The following is a 24855-nucleotide window of genomic DNA, read 5'->3' on the forward strand; positions in this document are numbered from 1 at the left end:
CTTAAAGAAAAGCATATTGAATTTCTCGGAGGTAGTGGTCAGTTACGTCTCTGTGATCTGTTTCACAGTGGGTACAATAATGACATATCTCCCCAGATTTAAAAGTTCGGTCCATAAGCCACTGAGGTTGAAACACTTTTTTCTTTGTTTTTGATTATATTTACTCTTGCCCCTTGTGCTATTGATCAGGTGCACCCAGTGTTGGTATAACAATATGAAAAACAGTATTTCATAATGGTCACATGGTTTACAGGAAGTGGCCATGCGGATGAGGCATGCTGCAGATTAAATGATGTGCAAGAAAATGGTCCACAAGTGCTGCTTGGAGAGTTGCAGTATCTTCTTAAGAAAAAAAAAAAAAAAATAGGAGAAGCCAAGAAAAGGGAAAGTATGAAAGGACACAATTGTAAACTAAGGGACTGGACAACTATCTTCGACACTGAAGATGATTCATTTTCTGGTAGATGTGAATATGTGATCAGCAAATGCTGTCAGTAACAGGGCAAGAGAACAAATGACTGATGTGGACTAAGGTATTGCCCCATGACGTACGCTGCATTGAATGGAAATAGAGTATAAATGAATGAACAAATTCAGTTGTTTTCTAAAACGTGCAGCTACTCCTAAGAGTGCCTCAACGCTGAGGATTTCAAAGTGAAAAATAAACTTTAACATAATTAATGAGAACAGCTATGTTTACAGTTTCCCGCAAAAAAAGTGATTTGTGACACAGGATCCCAAGTTCAAAAAGAAGCCGATTCTAGGCCTTAGATGCTAAAAAAAAAAAAGAGGGGGAGCAACCCCCATCCTCATCCTTCTGGCCGTGGTACTACCACCAAGATAACTCTGGTTCAATGCAGGTTTCTCAATGAACGATAGAGCTGAAATCTCTCAGAGAGGTATCGGGGACCCAAAGAGGAGAGAGCCTGATGAACCAAGACCAAAGTCCTAAGAGAACCCTTTTCTTAATTGACAGCCAGTGAAGGGAACTTAGATGGATGGGAGCTTAGATGGTTGGAAACCAAAAGATCTATGTCTTTTTTCACTAAGGAAAACTTTTACTTAGAGGAGACTAATGCAGATCAGAGTATGAACAACTCCACATACAGAAAACAGAGAGTTACGTTTTCAGACACCTCTGAATCTGACGGAGAAGGAGGGTCCAATAGACATGATCTTGCACAAAAAAAGACCACAAAACCCAATACTTTTTAAGACAATCGAGGGAGCTGGACCAGCTCCCGGGGATGGTCACAAAACAGAAGGAGAGGAAGATCATACCAGCAGATGGATCAATCCCATCAATTTCTTCTAACAAGAAGACACCAATATTGGAAGACGTAGTCACCACAGAGCCTTTCCCTATTTTCAGTTTGACCGGTTCCCAAGTAGAGAGACCAACTTTGGAACTTTTAAACATAGGGCTCACTTTTATCCCTAGCCAGAGAGAGAACAAATTTGAAATTACGAGTGATATCCAGTCTTTTTTCGGAAATTAGACTGAAAACGTCCTTCCAGCATAAAGAGATCAACCAAGCATCGCTATTGAGGTCTTCAAACTCCAATCTAAGTTTACTCCTAATTTTGAATCTTTGGGCCAGAAGTGGGTTTTTTTGAGAAGATAGTTTATAATAAAATCAATAGTGCACTCAAATATATACCTGCTGCGGCCCCTAATCTCACAGTAGAACAAACAAAATCCATGCGAGACCTTCAAAATAATAAAGAAATCGTTGTCAAACCATGTGATAAAGGAGGAGGTATTGTGTTGATGAATACTGAAAATTATAAACAGAAGATGAGAACTACCTACCATTTATGGAGTACCCAAAACTCACAAACACATCAATGATCTCCCTTTAAGACCTATAGTCTCCACCATTTGATCAGCGACTGAACCCGTATCAAAATATATTGACTTACCAAGTTTCCTTCCTATATAAAAGACACAGGGCATATGATAACAAGAACTGAGGGACAGGAGTTTAATCCTAATAGAGCCTTTCTAGTCACTTTAGACATTGAGGCCCTATATAGTAACATTTGTCAGGAAGCATCTTACAATGTGGTTGGACAGATACTCACAGAAGAAACTAGTGAGGTCCCAATGGAGTTCATAATGAGCTGCCTGGACATAGTGTTAAGAAATAATATCTTTGAATATGATGGTGAAGTATTTAAACAAATTAAGGGAGTCATTATGGGAGCTGCTTGTGCCCCTAGTGTGGCCAACATATATATAGGCCTCTTTGAGAGGAAATTCATATATAATGAAATTGCCCCTTTCTTTGAAAATATCACGAATTGGAGACAATACATCAATGACACCTCTTCATATGGGAAGGAGAGGAGGAACACCTTTTGGAGTTTATAGAATGGCTGAATCTCGGTGATATCAATCTTAAATTTACTTCCAACTATAGCAGTCACATGATAGAGTTTCTGGACATCCTGATTTTTGAAGAAAGGGAACATCTTCAAGTGACCCTATACACAAAACCAACAGCCAGGACCACGCTATTACATTTTAATAGTTATAATCCCAGAAGCCAACAACAGAGCATCCCTTTCAGTCAGTTTCTTAGAATTCGAAGAAACTGCAGCAATCGAATTGAATATGACAAGAAAGCTGCAAAACTTAAAGAGAACTTTCTCCAGAGAGGCTATCTTTATATAGTTGAAAGGGATGCTTATAAAAGGGCAAAATATTATAATCGTGATAGCCTACTAGAAACTCACCAAAAAAAAGAACAGAACAGGATGGTATGTGTCATTATGCACTCCAATATAAATAATAAGATACAAGGAATAATTAACACCAGTTGGAATATTTTGAATACCAATGATGGTGATATTCCACTTTTGAGACCCATGTTTGCGTTCAAAAGAAATTCCAACCTTCGAGACAAATTGGTACAATCTTGTGTCAAGTATCAAAATACATTTATTCAAAAAAGTATCACAGGGACCAAACCGGTATTGAGTAACCACCAATGTGGTACCTCTCATGCCTGTGTTCAGGCAATAGTCTCTGACACATTCGAATATAACAATAAAACATTTGACAAATTGCCAAAGTTGCAATGTCATTTATTGCATCTTATGTCCCTGTCATCTAGGATATATAGGAGAAACGGTACTCCAGTTTAGAGTACGCTTTAGCGAACACAAGTCCGCAATTAGGCATGAACGCCTCTAAGCTCCCCGAGTGGACCACTGTATGGAAAAACACCACCACAAAAAGGAACTGCAATGGATATAAATCACTGCAGTACATGTTGAACAGGATAAATACAGAAAGAAAAGGGAATTTATTTTCTTGATACGGTAAATAAAGGATTGAATGAACAAATTCCATGGGAAAACACCCTCCGTGAAGAAACTATAAGCCCCTTTCGTTATAAGCCCTTTCCGTTAAGAGTCCATCAATACTCTAAGGGAGTTATCGCCCTCAAAGATGGGTGCATTAGACTTTGTGTTTCTTATGTATGGATAATTTATATGTATCATGTCTTTGTGGTAGGACAACATATATTAAAAAATGTGTTTTCTTTATATTGCATATGTTCTAGGATTTGGAATATTCATTATTTCTTTCATGGAGCTTCTTAGGATAGCCAGGGGGTTTCTATATGCCATCCTTATCTGAACCCCTGTCGGTAATATGCCCTATGATATCCCTTGCCCATGGCTTGCCATCCTACTTATAGCCGTAGTATTATTTTTATTCTCAGCAGTGCAATTGACAGTAAGTCGTCATTTAGACGAAGGCACACGTCTTCTGATTCTTTTGTAAATATCCTCTTTTCCAAGCTCCCTTTTTCGGTCTTGGATCCTGCTTATTGATCAGGTCGCCACATATGTATTACAAGTATCCATTCAAAGATGGCGCTCATCATACTATTCGTGCTATCCTCACGTTGGTTTGGTGTCCGTCGTCTGTTTTGAGTCTCTGTATCTAATTCACCCGGGCTCATGTGGGATTTTTGTTTTTAGTCACCATCTGCCTCCATCATCAGTTTGGTTGTCTTTATGTGACCGGCTGTGACTTTCACCGTGCTCAGGATTGTTTATATAGGAAAGAGCGGTGAGCCCCCTATATTGGAGTATAGTGGTGCCGGTTTTCTTCTCGCGCATTACGCGTGAGGGTATGGCTCCATCAAGCATCCGAACAGAGGCTCTACATTGCAATTACACTGCAGAGTAGTACATGGCCTCTTGTATTGGGCAACGCCACAAGCACAAGGTAAGACAAGCGATAGGGACTCATTGTTATTGGATAACATGTAAGAACTAGAGGAGGCGGTACTGGGAAGAGATGTCTCCCCGACTGCATTGTCTATAGGTGTAGAACAACATTAGGACCTACATATCTACAAACTTTGATTTTGTTCAGGTACTTTAAGCAACAATATCGAAAGAAAAGCGACTCAGTTGAGTGGAGAATTTTGCTAGTAATTTTATCAGCCCCTTTGATATACAGTAAGGTATTATCACTTCTCTCTATTAATCTTTGTATACAGTACCTTTGGGTCATTAAGAAAGAGAGCACCTTTTGGTGAATTCTCTCTGGATGTGAGTTATTGCTTTTGGCAGGTCTAGTTAAACTACACCTGGGGTGTAGGGTTGCACATTGATCACGGAGGCTACGGAGGGCACTTTTTACTATTTTTCTCTGCATGAACATCACATGCACAGGTACAACCTTAACTTTTCAATTGATTTTTTCTCCCTATGGCCTCTTCTGTCTTTCTTGTTTTCTTTTTCATTTGATTTTTCTTTTTTCTTTTTGTCTGTTTTCTTTACGTATTGCTTGTGTGGAGATCTCACAACTATAGATATATTCATCTTGTTTTTTACATTTCAGAAATATACATCAAGTAGTCACTAAACTTTTCCCTGGAATTATTGTGTACATATCAAGGGTTTGTGCCCTGAAGAAGGTGTTGGGCCGCACATCACCAAAACGTACATCGGCACTATTTCACAAGACAAAAACATTTGTTGGGATCAGCATGGACATTTTTATTTACATCACAATTAATTCATCCATCAAACAGGAAGAAGGACCTAAGGATATATTCTACAAAAAAAGAAGAAGCAAAAACTAAAGAGTCTGACTAACAGGAGAATACAATAGATATTATGAACCCCCCTTGTTGGGGACAATTAAGTCTGTAGACTACAATATAATTTGAGAATCACTTTGGTGTGATACTCCTGGCGAGACTGAATGGCCCTCCAGGTGTTAGTATAGGTAGTCCTTCACACTAGATTCTTGTTGGTCCTAGTGAATCATGTTGGGTCCTCGTCATTTACATTTGTTAATTGGTATGAGTGAAGAAGTATGAGTGTGATCATTGTTTTTTAGCCTTTGCATTTTTTCCAGGGTTTATATTGTGTTTTTTCAACAGTTTGCTGTATAATCTCTGTGACCTTATTTGGGTTTGAGTACATTTATATAATTTAAATAAATGTATTATTATGCACTCTTATTAGATGTAGCTATATGCTTACTCATATTTTTGGTTTGATTTTTGAGATCTTCTTTCTTTGGACGCCTGGGATTCCCCAGAGTGTCCTTGGGGCACCGTGAGTTTTTTTTTCTGGAAATCAAAGCACTCCAGGAAAGCCTTTAAGTTAGAAGAGTGGAGACGTTTTGGACTACTTGAAGCTGTTTAATCAAGCCTTCAGACAACCTGAGGTAAAGGGAACCAGCTTGGTCCAATCTGGAAGTTACCAGTGCATGAACAACTTATTGTTTTCCTTGAAAAGAGTGGAAGCTGGAGGAGGAATTTCTTAGGGGCGTGAAGCAGCCCAAAACAGGAACCCACAAATGCAGAAAACTGTGGTTGGAAATAAAAGTTGAGTATCAAACTTGACTACAAGAGGTTTAGCCACTGAAGATTGCAGTGGTGGGAAAGGTAGGGGTAGTTGCCAACCTAACTCCCACCAGTTGACTCCATGGGACTTAAATAAGAAGATTTCAGTCTTATCGGAGTTGCACTTCAGCTGACTTCTCTGCATTCAACCAAAGAGACTGTGCCAACTGGCTTAGAGAGATGTCTCCACAAATGTTAGTCCACTCTCAAAGGAGAGAAGCAACTGCATATCATTGGCATAAGAAATGATTGTACACTTGGATTATTAAACTAGGGAGGGCCAATGGAAACAAATATGTGTTAAATAAAGTTAGTCCCAAGGAGGAGCCCTGTAGTACCCCCTGCTTCAGTGGTTTAATAGCTGATAAAAATAGAGCCAGCAAGATCGACTGCCCCCCCTAGAGTCCAAAAGTGATTCAATCCAGCCAACCCCCAGATTGACAAGATGTTGTAGGAAAATGGGATGGGAGATAGCATTATTCTGCTGATCAAGGGTCACTTACTATGATCTAATACTTGTAACATGGCCGTCTCCAGGCTATGCCTTGAATGGAACCCAGATTGACTGTGATGCAGAATCATACTCTGCTCTAAAAATTCAGAGAGCTGATAGTTGACTAGCTTTTCAAGTATTTTAGATAACACGTGGAGGAGCGAAAGAGGCCGCAAATTGGTTAGCACCTTCTGATCAATAGAAATATTTTTGTTTTCAATATTGGAACACCTTAGCCTTCTTCCAAGAGATAGGCAAAGCACTTGTAGATTACAAGAGATTGAAAGCCCTATTAATAACTGCGTTGATCACCTCAGCCGCCAGCGTCAGAATGGAAGGACGGGGATCAGTCAGTGACCCACATTTCCAGTTCCGAATTGCTGTTTCAGACTCCTCAAGAGAGAGAACTGACCTGGGAGAAGTCACTTCGCTAACAAACCAGCATCTCATCCAAATATTTGACCTTATGACAAAGGGATGGTACATGCAGATTACTCTGATTTTGATGATTGTATCCTCAAAGAAACTGGCAAACCTGTTAGCGTTTCTGAGAAGGGATAGTGGTCCAAGTCTTGGGTCACAAGAAAGTTTTGATATTTTGAGAGATTATTCTAGAGCTATTGGAAGTCAAATTGATTTTAAGTTCAAAGTCGAAATCCTGTGCTGATTTAATAGTAGCATGATACGACTTCCAGGCTACCTTATTCCTGAAGCCAGCTATTAACATCATCAACGTCAGAACCAGTGGCGCCTGTGAGAGAAGGAACAGTATTAGTAAGAATCTCAGTGAGCCCCTTAGCTCTTATTTTATTTCATACATGAAAAAACTGCCTGTCCACATGTCTGGCCTATCGCAGATTATATTCCAGCGCCACTGAAACAGAATGAGAAAATTGTCAGATAAGACAGCTGCCTGGGGTTCTTTAACCAATATGTGAAGATTGGAGAAAGTCCAAGTGTAGAATATCTGGGTTGGTTGGTGGGAGCGATCACAACTTGGACCAAATTAAGAAAGCCCAGTTCATTTTCCCGGGCATCTGTCTTTCGAACTGTCTGTCTGTAAATTGAAATCCCTTAAAAGTGTGAAATTGGCATATTACAGGGTCAGATGGGCCAGGGGACTGTCCAGTGTGTTAATAAATGCTCTTTGGGTGACAGACCAAAACAGTTGCTAGGGGGAACTGAGCGGATACTGAAAAACAAACACCTAAACTCTCTGCTCCCAGTAATTCAGGTAACTTAAAACTAGTACAGTGCAGCACCTGCTTGTAAGCAGTTGCTACACCCCTACCCCTCTTACTGATCCTGTCCACGTGCACAACGTAGTACCCTTCAGGGATAGCCATTCCAATATCTGGCCCAGTTGAGTAGTCATTGAGCTAAGTTTCAGTCATAAAAAGAATACCCGAACATGTATTACTTAGAAGGCTATATATATATATATATGTTCGATGGCACGTGTAGCTGCAGATATACATGCCATGCATAGCTCTTCTGACATCTAGTGTTGGGCTCGAATTGTTACAAGTTGTTTTTCTTCGAAGAAGTCTTTTCGGAGTCACGGCATCGAGTGACTCCTTGGTTACAGTGCGCATGGGCATCGACTCCATTGTTAGATTGTTTTCTTTCTGCTGTTGGGTTCGGACGCGTTTCTTCTCGCTCTTAGATTTCGAATCATAAAACCTATTTAATCATCTGTATTGTTTTGATTGTTTCGATTGCCTTTTCCATCTAGCATCGAACCGATAGTACCCTCGGAATCTAGATTTTGCCCTTCTAGGCGCGTGCGCCCGACTCAGGCCTGTTCGGGCCTCCCATGTGGAAGCCTGATAGATCGGACTCCATTTCGATTCTGCCCTTGGTGCCAAGCGAAGTTCCCATATACAAACCAACATCTGGTTTGTAATTTGTGCTTTTCTCCAGACCACGAGAAGAGGATTGCGAAGCCTGTTGAGCGTTTCGATCCAAGAAGACCTTGAGAGATCGCAGAGTCCGAAGATTAGAAACGGCGTAGAAAAGTACAAAACATCTTGACATCATAGAAGAAGAGGCGGAGACAGCATTCTCCATCCGAGATACCGACTCCGAGCAGGAATCGGAAGAAGATAGACCCCTCACGGCTGGCCAGCATTTGAGTATGTCTGCCCCTACGCCCATATATAAAAAACTACCAAAGGCCTTGGGTGCACCCCTGCCGGAAGGCCATGGTTCAGCCCGTAAAAAAAATTGTAGTTGACCGACCTTCGGGTTCGGCGACGAAAAAGGCCACTTCTCCGTCCACTTCAGAGTTGGTTAAAAGTTCCACCTCGTACTCCGGTAAGCGTCCACACTCCTCGGAGTCGAAGATTCAACGCCCTGCTTCGGAGCCGAAACAGCCAACTTCATTTTTAGGACCAAAAAAGATTCAGACTTCGGAACCGAAAAAATCCTCATACACAGAGGAACAATTACTTTTGAGCAAACTTAAACAAATCTCGAAGCCGATGCAAGAATCTTAAAAGCCTTCTCATGAGGACACTGAGATTCAGCCAATATTGGAGGTTATGGATGAAAGACAATCTAGAATCCATATACATGAAGAGACTGGCAGAATTCTGACTGCAACTCCTTTAAAGACTAAAAGAAAGATGGCCTTTCAAGAGGAATTAGACTCTGCTCAACCACCAGCAAAAGTTCAAAAACAAAAGGAGAAACCAGCACCTTTTCCCACTTCGCCTTATTTTCCATAGCTTTCTTTTTCACCTCCACACAATAGTCCACCACCATTGCCTTCTCCAACACACTCACAATACTCGCATGGAGATACAGTGGATCATTGGGATCTGTATGACACTGATCATATTCTGGACAGTGATCCTGACCTATACCCCTCCAAGCCTTCACCAGAGGACACTACTGCCTACACTCAGGTAGTTTTTAGGGCAGCTGCTTACCATGGGGTGTTTATGAACACTGAGCCCCTGGAGGAGGATTTTTTATTTAACACGCTGTCTTCCGCTCACTCTAGATATCAGTCTCTCCCCATGTTGCCTGGAATAGTCAAACATGCTGACCAAATTTTTAGTGAGCCTGTCAAAGGTAGAGTAATTACTCTTAGAATTGACCAAAAATACAAACCTGCTCCTATAGACCTAGACTACATCACACATCAAGTTCCTCCAGTCTCAGTAGTGGTGAGTGCGGCTAGGAAAAGAGCTAACAGCCATTCATCAGGAGATGCTCCTCCACCTGATAAGGAGAGTAGAAAGTTTGATGCTGCTGGCAAGAGAGTAGCCACACAAGCGGCCTACCAATGGCCAATTGCTAATTCGCAAGCACTTCTTGCAAGATATGATAGAGCCCACTGGGATGAGATGCAAGAATTCATACAGCACCTCCCAAAAGAGCATCAAAAGAGAGCACGACAGGTTGTAGAGGAGGGACAGGCCATAAGTAACAACCAGATAAGTTCCGCCCTTGATGCTGCTGATACGGCCTCAAGGAGTGTAAATACTGGCGTTACCATAAGAAGGCATGCATGGTTACGCTCTTCTTGTTTTAAGCCAGAAATTCAACAGGCAGTACTTAACATACCTTTTGATAAAAACACTTATTTAGGCCTGAAGTGGATTCCACCATAGAGAATCTGAGAAAAGACTTAAATACTGCAAAGGCAATGGGAGCATTATATACCACACCATATAGGGCCTCCCTTTGCAGGTCACAGTTTAAAGGAGGATTTAAGCCACAATCCTCTGACTCTTCTACCTCCCAGACAAAGCATGGACAACACACACAATATCAAAAAGGGGGCTTTAGAGGGTCCTATAGAGGACAATATTTCAGAAACAGAGGCAAGTTCCACGCCTCAAAGCAAGCCACTACATCATCCAAACAGTGACGTCCACCACACACATCTCCTGTGGGGGGAAGACTACAGCAATTCCACTCTCATTGACAAAATATCACCACCGACAATTGGGTATTATCAATTATCTGCAATGGCTGTTGCCTAGAATTATTCTCCCCTCCCCCCCAAACATTCAACCACGTTTCCACAAATTGTCCCCAGAACACAACGTTCTGTTACAACAGGAGGTACAATCCCTACTACTAAAACAAGCAATTGAATTGGTCCCACATTCTCAACAGGGAGCAGGAGTATACTCACTATACTTCCTCATTCCCAAAAAAGATGGCACTCTAAGGCCTATTCTAAACCTCAGGCAAATCTATACATCCTGTCTGAACATTTTCACATGGTAACTCTGCAGGATGTAATTCCAATACTACAGAAACAAGGTTACATGACTGCTTTAGACCTCAAGGATGTGTATTTCCATATACCCATCCATCCAGCTCACAGAAAATATCTCAGGTTCGTCATAACAGGAAAACATTACCAGTTCAAAGTTTTGCCATTCAGCATAACAACAGCTCCAAGAGTGTTTACAAAATGTCTAGCAGTAGTAGCAGCCTACTTAAGAAGACAACACATTCATGTCTTTCCATATCTAGACGATTGGCTAATAAAATCAAACAATTTTACACGATGCCAACAACACACTCAATATGTAATAGAAACCCTGCATACGCTAGGGTTCACTCTAAAATATAAGAAATCACACCCTCAACCAGTACAGGTAAAACCTTACCTAGGTGCTATTCTAAATACTCCCAAAGCCCTAGCATATCCAAATACTCAAAGGATACAGGATTTTCAAAATCTCATCCCACACATACAGCCAAATCAACAATACACTGTAAGATTTATCATGAAAAGTCTAGGAATGATGGCATCTTGCATAGCCATAGTTCCAAATGCAAGACTAAACATTAGACCCTTACAACAATGCCTCTCACAACAATGGTCTCAATCACACGGTCACCTTCAATATCTAGTGTTGATGGACTGCCAAACACACGTCGCTTCACTGGTGGAATCTCAGCAATCTAATGAAGAGGCGGTCATTTCAAGACCCTGTGCCTCAGACCATAACAACAACAGACACATCAATGATAGGTTGGGGAGCTCATCTCAACAGTCATACCATTCAAGGGGAATGGGATCCCAAACGGAAAAAAATTAACATAAACCACCTAGAATTATTGGCGGTGTTTCTTTCCCTAAAAGTGTTTCAACTCCTTCTCAATCAGAAGACTGTTCTCATGAAAACAGACAACATGACGACCATGTATTACCTCAAAAAACAGGGAGGGACACATTCATCTCAACTGTCCCTGCTAGTCCAGACAATATGGAATTGGGCACTTCACAATCACATTCATCTACTAGCGTAATACATTCCAGGAATAGACAATCAGCTAGCAGATTTCCTAAGCAGGAATCACCAACAAATTCATGAATGGGAGATCCACTCCCAAGTACTTCAAAAGTACTTTCAAAAGTGGGGAACACCAGAAATGGAGCTATTCTCAACAAGCGAAAACGCAAAATGCCAAAACTTCGCATCCAGACACCAACATCCACTATCCAAGGGCAATGCACTATGGATCAATTGGTCAGGGATATTTGCTTATGCTTTTCCCCCTCTCCCACTCCTTCCCTTTCTGGTTAGCAAACTACGTCAGACATCTCTGACCATGATACTCATAGCCCCAACATGGGCACGTCAGCATTGGTACACAACACTCCTAGACCTGTCTGTAGTACTTCATTCCAAACTCCCAAATAGACCAGACTTGTTAACACAAAACAAAGGTCAAATCAGGCACCCAAACACCAATGCTCTCAATTTAGCGATTTGGCTCCTGAAGTCATAGAATTTGGTTACCTAAAACTCCCATCAGAATTGATGGAAGTGACTAAGCAGGCACGCAAAACTACTACTAGACAATGTTATGCTAATAAATGGAAAAGGTTTGTCTACTACTGTCAATCTAAAAACACTGATCCACTTACAGCATCTATGCAAGATATTGTATGCTACTTACTTGATTTGCAAAAATCAAAGTTAGCTTTCTCATCCATCAAAATCCACCTTACTGCAATATCTGCATATTCACAATATATTCAACACACTTCTCTATTTAGAGTTCCTGTGATAAAAGCCTTCATGGAAGGATTAAAATGTATTATTCCACCTAGAACACCACCTGTTCCTTCTTGGAATTTAAATATCGTACTTAACAGACTCATGGGCCCACCTTTTGAAACCATGCACTCTTGTCAAATTCAATTTTTAACATGGAAAGTTGCCTTCCTTGTAGCTATTACTTATTTACAAAGAGTTAGTGAAATACAAGCATTCACTTTTGAGGAACCTTTTTTTCCAAGTACACAGACATAAAGTTGTACTTAAGACAAATCCACAATTTATACCAAAAGTAGTATCTCCTTTTCACATCAACCAAACAGTGGAATTGCCAGTCTTCTTTCCACAGCCAGACTCTGTGGCAGAAAGAGCTCTTCATACTGTGGATCTCAAAAGAGCTCTTATGTACTATATAGGCAGAACTAAAGACTTTAGGAAAACAAAACAACTTTTCGTTGCTTTTCAACACCCACATAAAGGCAATCCTATATCTAAACAAGGCTTAGCCAGATGGATTGTTAGATGTATACAAACATGCTACATCAAAGCAAAAAGACAAGTTTTGATCACTCCTAGAGCACAATCTACAAGGAAGAAAGTTGCATCAATGGCCTTTAGGAAACATACCAATGGCTGTTATATGTAAAGCGGCCACATGGTCGTCAACTCATACATTTACAAAATACTATTGTGTTGATGTTTTCTCACAGCACAACTTTTCTAATCAACCAATCGGACCTGCAGCATTTACCTCTGGCTTGGCACCATAGCCAATACAGACATACTCACTTGCAAATAAACTGGCAACCATCATGCTTACAGTTATAAAATTACAAATATATAGTAAACTACAATTTGCAAAACAATATACAGTCCCTTAGTAAGGCCTAACAAGTATTAATTTGCAAACCACCATGGGTTGTCATAGAGTAGGTGGCCAACAGTATACAATCCTTGATTACTATTGTAATCTGTGAGACCATATGTAATAAAGTGCCTGTTGATAGCTTGTAACACAGTGTGATTACAAGTGCTTTTCACATTTTTTTCCAGTACAACACTCGGGCCTGTAGCTTGTCAGCATTACCAGCTTAGGCCCACTGTTTTGCACGTAACTAAACGCAACCAAACCCACAAGGCATCAAGCACACAGTTAAGATTACAAAGACATACAAAACATACAGTTGGCTAAGCAAGTTACTATTTCTTCTAAGTAGTCTGGCAAGGATTCTCACAGAACAAATCTTCTATGTTCTTGGTTTGCCAAGGGATTAACTAACACCAAAACCCTGGCCTATAACTATATCTTTGAGATTCTGCATATCATAATCCTTCTCTTCAGGCTTTCATACAGAGTAAAAGCAATCCACTCTTAACAGGACTGATTTTAAGATATGCTTATGCTTTTCACAATAGATACATAAATCCTTCTGCCTTCAGCACTACACTTTGATCATTGGCTTGCCTCCAAAACCAACCCAGTCGTGTTGTATCGAGTGCACGCTTTGCCACAAGCCAAAAAATGCAATGCAGTCACTCTTTTGAGTAGAAGCAGACAACTTTGGCCCAACTAAATGCTGTACCCTGGGGGTCCCAGTATCTTGGGGACGGGGTACTAAGCCTCTTTCTCAGTAGTATTCTGAAAGGTTTTCTTTTGTTGATTACATAAGGTATTTTTGATAAGTGCTCTGTCAAGCCAGATCTAAAAGGGAAGGCTCTTACTCCCTTTTCCCATCGGCGCTGAGGTTCATAGATCTTAGTTACTGTGTATGACAGCTGAAACCCAACAGCCTGGGATGGTGTTCAGGAAGAAGCAGTAAAAGTGAATTCCCATAATCTTGCAATGCTTCATGAGGAAACACTATACAACACTGACCCACGAGTGTCTGGCATGACTTCCTACACTCTTGTAGGTATGTGTGACAAAGCTCCTGATAGCATCCAATCCTTTCCCTACCCCTGCGAAGCTTAGTTGCCTTATTACAAGTTTAGGTGCTATTTATCGCACCATATAAATAATGATACCACTGAGGGCGTTATTTATCGTATGTGATAAATACATCTTGTTACGAATTAGTTGGGAATAACATGTGGATTTTGGTGTTTAACACACCAAAATATGCACAGTGTGGTAAATATGTTATGCTTTCCCCCTGTTAAGTTTTAGCAGATATGACCTGCTGAAATTTAACAAAGTTTTAGGTATTTAACACATCCGATAAACTTCGGATGCGTTAAATACCTAACAGCTCGTAATACCGACCTGTGCATTAACAGGGGACTTCGCACAGGTCGAAATACACCAACCGACTTGTAATCAGACCCTATGTGATTAAGGGATGGAAGTTGCAGCACCTTGTAGATGCACAGAAAAGGTAAGCTAATCATGGCAGACTTGAGCAAAAGATAAAAATGTAGTTCCTTTGCATAACTATGCCCTAAGTAACACATTCTGTCTGTTTGTACCAAGCTCTCTTGATAACACACAGAAATGCAGCCATCTTCTTTACCCTTTGCCTAAGTTAATGTTAGTGTATAGTATCATTAACTACCAAAACCATAATGATTTTCACAGCTCCCTCTCTGTTATTGTCAGAATCACTAAGGCTGGGTACTAATCAGAGACAACTAATAAACAAAAACATAAATAATGTTTGAACTGAGAAAAGTAAAGAAACACATCAGTGTCTCTTTTACCAAGTTTGTGTTCATGTTCCTCCATTGATTAAATGTCCACCAATTGTTCTTTGCTGTTGTTCATTCTGAAACTCCAAACCCATTTTGGAGGTGAATTGTTTGAGAGATATTTCCATATGAGCAACCAATCTGCAATGTTCTAAATTTAAATGAAATGCAGCCATATCCTGCAGCTAAACTATAAACACCACTAAATAAAGGAGGATTGTTCCTACTCCTCCATCTAAGGATAAGCTAATACGAATCACCCTGGTTCCATTTTTTACGCATATTCACAGGCTGTGTTAACATTTCTTAACTTAGCGTGAACATTCTTTGCTCCTCATTGCCACCGGGACATCCACTTCCAATACATTATTATATAGTTCTACCTGTCCGTCCCTGTCCTGCTAGTCCACAAAAATCTAGCCTGACCTTCACTCTGTTTTTCTGTGTATGTTGAACTATTTTGAGACACAGGTGTAGCCCACCACTGATATGTTGGTGACAAATAGCTGTACTTGATGGTATGTTCTGAGTTCTACATCTTTTCATTGTCTCTGGCTGTAGGAACAAATATATACCATGGTGGCACAGCACTTTCTCTGATTTAGGCACGAAAAAACGAATATCTGCTTAGCTCCTCTGTAGCCTTGGACCTGCCTGTTCTGTCCTAGCTAACTACCCTCACAGCACTTGACATTACACCCTACATCTCTGATGGCATCTTGTTCTTGGAGAGATATTGCATTTTATTTTATATGAATGACTGCAATAATTGCTAAATGCTAGGTTAGCCTCCTGAAAGGCACCCAAAGCTTTTTCCCAAGTCTGATTTCAAGGTAGTGGTCCAAGCTCAGGACTTACTCTTTCTAGATTGTGTCAATGCCGCTCCTATCATTACTTTGATTCAGTCCAGAAAATGTATTCTGTTGCCTTTTTTATTCACCTCAATAGGTTCCCGAAAATTGTAAAATTTGTAAACTGCCAGAGTGCATGTTTCTTTTGTGAAAATAGAAAAGGGACGATTCGATGCGGTTTCAAAAATAAACTTCCAAAAATCCGAATTATTAAAACACAAAATAGTAAGTTTCAACCGATACCAATTTTCAAATTCATAGTGCTTCTGATCCATAGCATATTTTACACAATAATACACAACACTGATAGTGCCTACAATGACACACAGTACTATTACATAAAATGTATAAAACTGTACTGCCCTAGTTCTGAAAATATACTTTCTTAGGCATGGTTCGCATTTCATCCAAAAATGTGCAATTAAGTAAGACAGCCACCATGTGTTTCGCGGTTCTTGCTGTACCTCTTTTTCAACGCTGTACATTCCCAATAGATCATGTAATAGATAACAAACAAAAGAGACAAACACAACCAATAACTATTACAAGACATTCAGATTCTTCAACAATTATCAATACTTAACTGCTCATAAGATAAAAGATTCTACTAGTAAACCTTTTATTTCAGTACTTATGGAACCGTCTTAGGACTTTACTATATGTCCACATAAACATGCAGAGACATTAAAATAATTTTCTAGCAACCTAGGTTTGGACAGAAAAACAGTTCTGTTTATTAACCTTTGCTCTTTTAGACCTCAGTTTGCTAAATAAACTTCAACTGGCGGCAACTTCTATCTTTTTTTTTTCTTCTGATCCACCCTTATCGATTCCTATTCAATCATTTCTGTTAGTCAGTACTAAATGACTACTCACTATGTAGACCCATAAAAAAGGCCCATTAGTTGATAGCTCATGGTTCAATAAAGAGTGTGTAGGAAGATAAATTCCACCTTATGTCAGGGTCTTAGTTAAACGTCTAGGGATCAGGCTGTCGTATCTGTCTGTATAAAGGCTACACCCTGTCCTTGAAGAAGCGGAAGGTCAAAATCAAAGATGAGCAGTGGGAAGCTGTTGTGGCTGCCTGCCAAAAAAAAGTATACTCGGGCTTTTTGGCGGGTGGTTCAGACAGGCTTGGCTAATTGCAAATAACCAGATGTCCTTACGTCACACATTACCCCTGAAGCTTTGATTGACCATTTTTCCAGCTTTATGGGTCTGATGATATAAGTGTTGAAGGCCCTCGGGTGAATTTGCTTCTAAATCTTAGCCCCCCCTTTTTGGTACTAAAGATAGCAACGGCTATCTGTGACAGCCTTCCCAATAAGGCCTCAGGGCCGGACAGGATCCCGCTGGACCTGTTTATAAAGGAACTAAAGTTTCGAGCCCCACTTTTAACTAACAGTTTTAATTCTATGTGTAGGGTAGGGCCCCAATGTCTTGGCGAACAGTAGTGGTACCAGTTTTTAAAAAGGGCAACATCTTGGAACCTAGGTGCTTTCACACAATTTCTTTGTTAATCTCTTCCTCGAAAATAATAGGTCGTGTTGGAGTGCTTGATTTCTTGGGTGCAGAAAAATAAAATTCTCTCTCAGGTCCAATATGGCTTTAGGAAGAGTTTGGGCACAATAGAACAGTGCCTTAACCTTCACCTCCTTATGGCTAAGTACAAATTTCTGAATGGCGCCCCAATCCATTTGGCATTCATGGATTTGTCAAGCACTTTCAATTGCTTTAACAGGCAGAAGTTGTAGGAAATTTTACAGTCAGTGGGCCTTGACGATGGTTTGGTTAACCTTTTGAGACTTTTACACCAGGACCTTAGGACAAACGTTAGGTATGGGTTAAACGGTGAGTCCACCTCATCGTTAAGATTAAATTGTGGCATGCACCAAGTGTGTGTTTTCGCCCCCATTATATTTCTTTTGTACATAAATGGCCTAGAGAGAACCTTGGTTTCTGTAGGTGTTGATGTACCTTGTGTCTGTAACAGCGCCATTCCCGCTTTACTGTATGTGGACTACACAGTCTTGCTGGCGAGAACGGCCAGTGGGCTCAGGCAGCTGGTAGTCAGCTTCGTTGAATTTATTTAAGGTCTGGACCTTGAAACTAATTGAATGCAAACTTTTGTAATGGTTTGTGGACCTAAGAATGCTAAGACCCGCCCAGTGCACATAGGAGGGCATGCAGCGGCTAAAGCAAGTTCCTTTTAATATATGTGGCTGGAGTTTGATGAGGTTTGTAGTTGGTTTCCCTGTTTGAAATGCAGGGTCTCTCGTTTTCTGCATACATTGGAAATTACCTTCTCCCTAGCTTCTAATATAAGGAGAAAGCCAATTGCCCCATACTAGAAGCCTACAAGAGGAAGTTCCTACCTGCTGTGACTTACGGTATGGGGTTGTGGCACTATAAAGAAGTTGGGAGCACCCAGGTGGAAAAAAATCAATTTTGCCTTCAGTTGCTGGGTGTTCTGCCATCTACACCGCACTTTTCCGTACATCAGGAGGTGGGTTTAGAATATTTACAGGATAGTATTAATTTCACCCCTGGGGTGCGATATGAGGCAGTAAGGAGGCTGTTCTCAACAAGTTGGTTATTAAGGACTGTTTCGCTAGAGATTTTGCCTGTTCGATCCAATGGCTGAGATACATCAAGGCTACCATGAAAGCCCTTGGCTGCCCTCATTTGTTTGATAATCCACATTTAATATCTAATAAGGATAAAGCCTGGGTTCGAGATTACTTCCTCAAACATAGACAGGTAGCCTAGGAGGCTAATAAGGTAATGAAGCTGACAGAGAGTATTGTATGGTCCAAATGTCAATGTGGTCTGCGCCTTAACTGTTATATGTTCATAACATGTACGGACGAATGTTATTGACCCGTTTCAGGTTGGGGTCCCTCCGTTGAATGCTGTCTTTTCCTCAAGGGCAATTCTCTTCTGGAGATATCTGTGTCTGCCCTGCCCTTGTGATGATCAATCCCCACAAACACTGTGGCACTTTGTTTATTTCTGTAAATGTTATTAGTTTTTTTTTAATACAAAATGCTATGTGGTACCTCTATTACGAAGAAGGAATTTTACTAATTGTAGGGCAGCATTGCACTTTTTTCAACAGTTGAATGAATATGATGTTTGTTGTTCTGTTGGCTGCTTTTGAAAAGGTGCCGTGGCTTGGCCCAAGATGCTGCTGTTTTAGCTATCCTTGCAATTTGATGATTTGTTCTGTATAATTGGGTTTTGCTACAATGTTTAAGTGTAAGATTTATTTGTACATATGCTTTGTTTTCAAAATAACGTTATGTACTTTGATTCTTTTATGACCTATATTTATACAATCGAATAAAGAGTTTATGATGATAATGATGACTTCTCACTATTTGTCTATATTTCATACTCCTCTAATTCGTTTCACAACAGTAAATCACTAGAATCACTGACATTTAAAAAAAAAAAAAAAAAGATTTAATCTTGTGCTAAATTGTGTGTTGTCAAATTATCAACCTATGCCTTCTCAATAGTATTACCTGTGGGACAAACCTACTAAGGTGACCTCTTTAGAGAAAAGTTCACAACTGTTGAGCTTTCTCCACCACATTCACCTCAGCTTTCTTTTTCTCCACAACCTCTTACTCCACCCCCACCACCTTCACCCACACACTCTCATACTTCCTCACAAGACGAAGATAGAGTTGATACTAGTTATACCATAGATCCATGGGATATGTATGACTCAGATCCGATTCCACCTAACGATCGTGATTTGTATCCTGCAAGACCATTTCCACCCGAGGATAGTACAGCATACAATCAGGTTATTTCCAGAGCAGCCACATATCATATCATGTGATGCAAATGCATGATGAACCTTAAGAGAATGATTTCCTTTTCAACACCCTATCCTCAACTCACGAGCAGTACCAGTGTTTACCAATGCTCCCTGGTAAGCTCAAGCAAGCAGATGACATTTTTAAGAAGTCTGTTAGAGCCAGAGTTTTAACACCCAGGATTGATAAAAACAAAAATTTAAGCCTGCACCAGCAGACCCAATTTTATATCTCAACAGTTACCACTAGACTCCATTGTAATCAGTGCAGCCATGAAGCGTGTGAACAGCCAGTCCTCTGGCGATACTCCTCCGCCTGACAAAGAGAGCCGCAAATTTGATATAGCAGGTAAAAGGGTAGCAACACAAGCAGCCAATCAATAGTGTATTGCTAATTCCCAAGCCCTTTTAGCTAGGTATGACAGGGAACATTGGGATGAGATGCAAGAATTCTTGCAATATCTCCCCAAAGAACATAAAAAAAAGTGCACAAAATAGTGGAGGGAAGGGCAAGCTATTGCAAACAATCAAATTATGTCTGCATTAGATGCAGCTGATACTGCACCTAGAGGAATAAACACCAGCATTACCATCAGGCGACGTGCTTGGTTAAGATCCTCAGGTTTTAAACCTGAGATACTGCAGGCGGTCCTTAATATGCCGTTCAATAAACAACATCTTTTTGGACCACAGGTGGACATAACTATTGATAAACTCAAAAAGGACTCAGACACAGCAAAGGCCTGTGGGAGCCCTTTATACTACACCATTTAGGGGCTCTTTTCATACACCTCAATTTAAATCACAAGCTCCAGAGGCTTCCACTTCCAACTCAAAACAGGGACAACAATATTACACTAGGGGATCTTTCAGGGGTTCTTATAGAAGACAACATTTCAGGTCCAGAGGTAAATTCCCGTCCTCAAAGGGTGCTTCTACCTCCTCCAAAAACCCTCCATGTATACAGACTGTCTGAAAAGTACGAACAAAGCCCAACTGTCACTCTGCCGCAGACATGAATTGGAGTCAAGCTGCAAAACACAAAGTCATAAGCACAGAGAAATGCTCACTTTCTAGAAATGGCATTTCTATAATGGTAATACAAAATCCACCTACACCAGTAAGCAGCATTTTTCACTACCATTACAACTATACCAAACATGCCTATGCTACCCCTCATAGATCAGACAATACCACCGAGACATAAGGTAGGGCATTTCCAATTCAATCCTATGAGTAAGGAAGCACTCACAGCAGTAAGAAACCAAATATGTTTGTCACTACTAGGACAGGCCACACAACCAGGCACATTTCCTGCCTTGTACATACATAGCACCCTGCCCATAGGGCTAGCTAGGGCCTACTTTAGGTGTGACTTACATGTAGCAAGAGGGGAGTTCCAGAAAGAGACTGGAAAAGTATATTTAGATGCCAGGTTCTCGTGGTAGTAAATTGCGCACACAGGCCCTGCACTAGCAGGCCTGAAACAGGTTCAAGAGGGTACTTCTGTGGGTGGCACAAGCTGCACTGCAGGCCCATTAGTAGCTTTTAATTTGCAGGCCCTGGGCATAGAGATACCACTGTACAAAGGACTTACAGGTAAATTAAATGTGCCAACTAGGTGTAAGCCATTCATACCAACTTTAGAAGGGAGAGCACCTGCACTTTAGCACTGATCAGCATTGATGAAGTGCTCAGAGTCCTAGAGCAAACAACAAGAGGTCAGGAAAAAATAGGAGGAGCAAAGCAAAACGTTTAGGGATGACCCTGTAAAAAGTACCAGGGCCAACAGTTATTTGTCTGTGTGCTGCATACTTAAAGCACTTATTTCAAAGAGAATGGGAAAATATACAGAATGAAGATGCCCATCTACAGCAATGTCTTATTCCTATTAAGATCTGACAATAGAACTAAAAAGTACAAGACATAAACTTAAAACACTTTCTATTATCTCCTATAAAAAGGCATATTGCTATCAGATAGCTGTTTCATTAAACATGAATTTAGGGCAGCAGGCTTAAGTATGTCTGTCATACAAATTGACACAATTGATTTGAAATCATGATTTTTTTGTAAATTGCTGATTTTGAAATGCGAACAGTTAATTTATGCGGTACAGGTAGTGTTGTAAAGTTATGCTGCATATTTATTTGCTACTGAAACTGTAACTATTATATTTATTAAGAAGATAGTTTGAAATTAATGGAGTGGTCAAGACCACACATCCCGTTCTGAGTCTAGTAGCCTTAACCTAACTCTCTTGATGCTCTGCAGTTCCACCTACCCTTGACTATTCCAGTCTCTGTAAATGCCTCTTGCAGACTTTTTTGTGGTTTCTTTACTAATTTGTTTGTTTCTTTTCATCCATTCTCCCTTCCGTTGTAACATATCAGCCATGATGATCAGACCCATTCTATGCAGTACAACACCCATGACTGTGGTAAAAGCTTTTGCCCCATTTGTCCACATTCGTCCTGAAAATGTTCGCATTATAATGAACAGCTTTAAGGGAAAAGCCAAGACTTTTGGATTCATTGAGATGGAGTCTCACGAGGTGAGTCTTGACTTATTTACACTATTTCTGTCTCATATCTTGTTCTCATCTAGTGACCTTTTGTTAATTGTGTTACTTGTGTTGTCAAGCCAAAATCTAAGTTGGAGCATCTTGGAAATGAGGGCCTACAATAAGTGAGCTACACTATGAGTGCTGCTGGGGTTCGCCTGAGAAGCTTAGTGTCAGAAACATGACAATCGACAAATGAAAAAATCTGAACTTCCTGATTCACTTGCGATCCATACATTCCACCATGCAATCCGAAGTGGTAACTGGTGTGGAATATAATAAAATATCTACTTGTCCATGGGACAGGCTGCTTCATAAATCTACTTGTCCTGTAACAAAATCCACCTGTCCCTTTGGTGCCCTGTAGTGTGGCGACACATTATGGCCGCAATCTCATTATATAAGGGCTCTGCTATTACAGAGCCCTTATATAATATCTATGATAATGCCAGGGCTCATACTATAGTAGAAATTGAATACTAGCAAATCCGCCATTTTGCCACCTTTCCACAGATGTACATACTGAGGCTGTAGGTAGCAGTAAGCAATAGTTCTAGGTTTGGAATGCCCTTTTAAAATAAACATTGGTAAGTCTAAAAAATCAAACCTGGCACTCCATGAAGAAATGGTGGTCTCCTTGAAGAAGGCACTGGCCTCCCACTTTGATTCCAGGATGGACACCATCATAGTTGTAAAAATGAATGTTTTGTTGACTATGATGTGATGTCCAGACTCTGCCAAATAAAGTGGAGCCATTCTTGTTTAACGCCTTGCAAATGGCAATGTCTCAATTCTTATGGTGCAGATCTTAGCCGAGGATTCCCTAAAAGATAATGTAAAGTGATAAATATGGGACAGGGCTTGACAGTCCCTGCAGAAGTCTACTACCTGTACTACAGAGCTCAAGATGTAGCTAGAATGCGTTAAACCAGAAACAAACATAATCTAGCCCTGTGTAAAATAAGCTTCAATAGGGAGAACCCTCTGGGATGTGGGCTTGTTTCATAAGGCACTACAACTCTCAAATGTATATCGATATACTCAGTGCACTCTATACTGGGACAATGTGCGTTAAAATTGAAGCTCACAACCTTTCCTTTACCATATAACTGGTCTGTCAGTCCACACTTTACTTTTCCCCTTGTTTATTATTTCCCTTTAATAGGTGGGGGGGAAGGTGGGTGTAGAACTATTATACATATGTTCCTACTGGGCAAGGTGAAATGCTTCTGAGGTGTAAACTAGTCTTTGGTGTGAATGAGACTGAGCTGCTTCATAATGTTCAAATAGGACCCATTAATTAAGAGGGTGTAAATAAGAACCGCTTTTGAGAAATTATTCTGTATGACTACTAAGAGAATCATATCAAAGTTGTACAAGAAGTTATTGGACTCCAGACTGTCAAGCCTAAGTTTATATCAGTGCAAATTGTGAGGAACCTTCATAAGGAGATTGATGAAAAAGAGTGGCTTAATCATGTTACCTGAAAGTGGCTCTAAACATTGGAGAGATTGTGGCCAGGGAGATACCTCTAAACATGCATGGTATTGTTACCTGCGTTAAGGCATTTTTTTGAATTGCCTAAGAGAGTGCATGCACCTTATTTTGCAAGACCTTTTGTCCCCTTCAGGGACTTAGAGGCCACCCATAGCTTAACATTGGATGGCTTTATTTTCTCTCTCAGTAACTTCTTATTTATCCATTTCCGTTAACTTTCCTTCTTCTTTGTGTTTTTTCTCCATCGCCTGGCACTTGGACGCAATACTGTGTACTTCCACAGCTCGCTTTTTCAGACACTACTTTATTCTTTTGCTTTAAGGGTTGTACAGGAGACTGTGTGCTTCCTCTATCCCGTCTCGCCATTCCTCTATAGCAGAGGTCTCCAAACTTTTTAATGCCGCGCCCCCCCAGTTGAAAAATAAAAATCATTGGGCCCCCCCCCTCAGAATTTTTCACAATTATTTTATAAAAATGGCGATGTTTAAATATATCTAAACCTATTTAAACATTGCAGTTAATTCCTGTTACCTTTTTAAAACTGCAATAACATGCTTCTGCTTAAAACAAAGGCCTGTTATCTGTATATTTATTTATTTTGGGCAGAATCTGGGGCCCCCCCTGGGATCACTTCAGGCCCCCCAGTTTGAAGACCTCTGCTCTATAGTCTGTGCCCTTACTGTGCCCCTTCCGTCATTCCCTCGGTATTGCCTTGTCCCCAAACGCACTCCCTTATTGTTGGAAAACAAATAAGCAGCAGATTGGGTTGATGGTGGGACAGACGGGCAGAGGGAGCGATGGAGGGCGGTTACAGAAGGGCACAGATGGGTGGGACATGAAAGGGGGAATGGGGCGCATATGGCTAAAATATCATTTAAAAAGAAGCCCTATGATGTGGCCAGTGCTAAGACAATTTTTTATATTAAAAAAAATAAAAAAAACTTTTGTGCTGGCTGCATCATAGCACTTTTGTTTTTAATTAATTCTTGCAATGCTGCATGGTAGTCGTGCTGCTTTATAACG

At 40.5% G+C, this 24855-nt stretch overlaps 1 protein-coding gene across 2 annotated transcripts in view; it reads left to right on the top strand.

Moving 5' to 3' along the window:
- The window catches only part of RBM6 (RNA binding motif protein 6), a 1032809-nt gene that overhangs the window by 677907 nt on the left and 330047 nt on the right, over positions 1-24855 (top strand). For both annotated transcript variants that reach the window (XM_069206836.1, XM_069206837.1), the window contains one exon: positions 22166-22326. In XM_069206836.1, coding sequence (XP_069062937.1) covers positions 22166-22326 — 161 coding nt within the window. The remainder of the gene's footprint in view (positions 1-22165; positions 22327-24855) is intronic.

This window comes from Pleurodeles waltl, chromosome 9, assembly GCF_031143425.1.
Source record: "Pleurodeles waltl isolate 20211129_DDA chromosome 9, aPleWal1.hap1.20221129, whole genome shotgun sequence".
Classification (NCBI taxonomy): Eukaryota; Metazoa; Chordata; class Amphibia; order Caudata; family Salamandridae; genus Pleurodeles; species Pleurodeles waltl.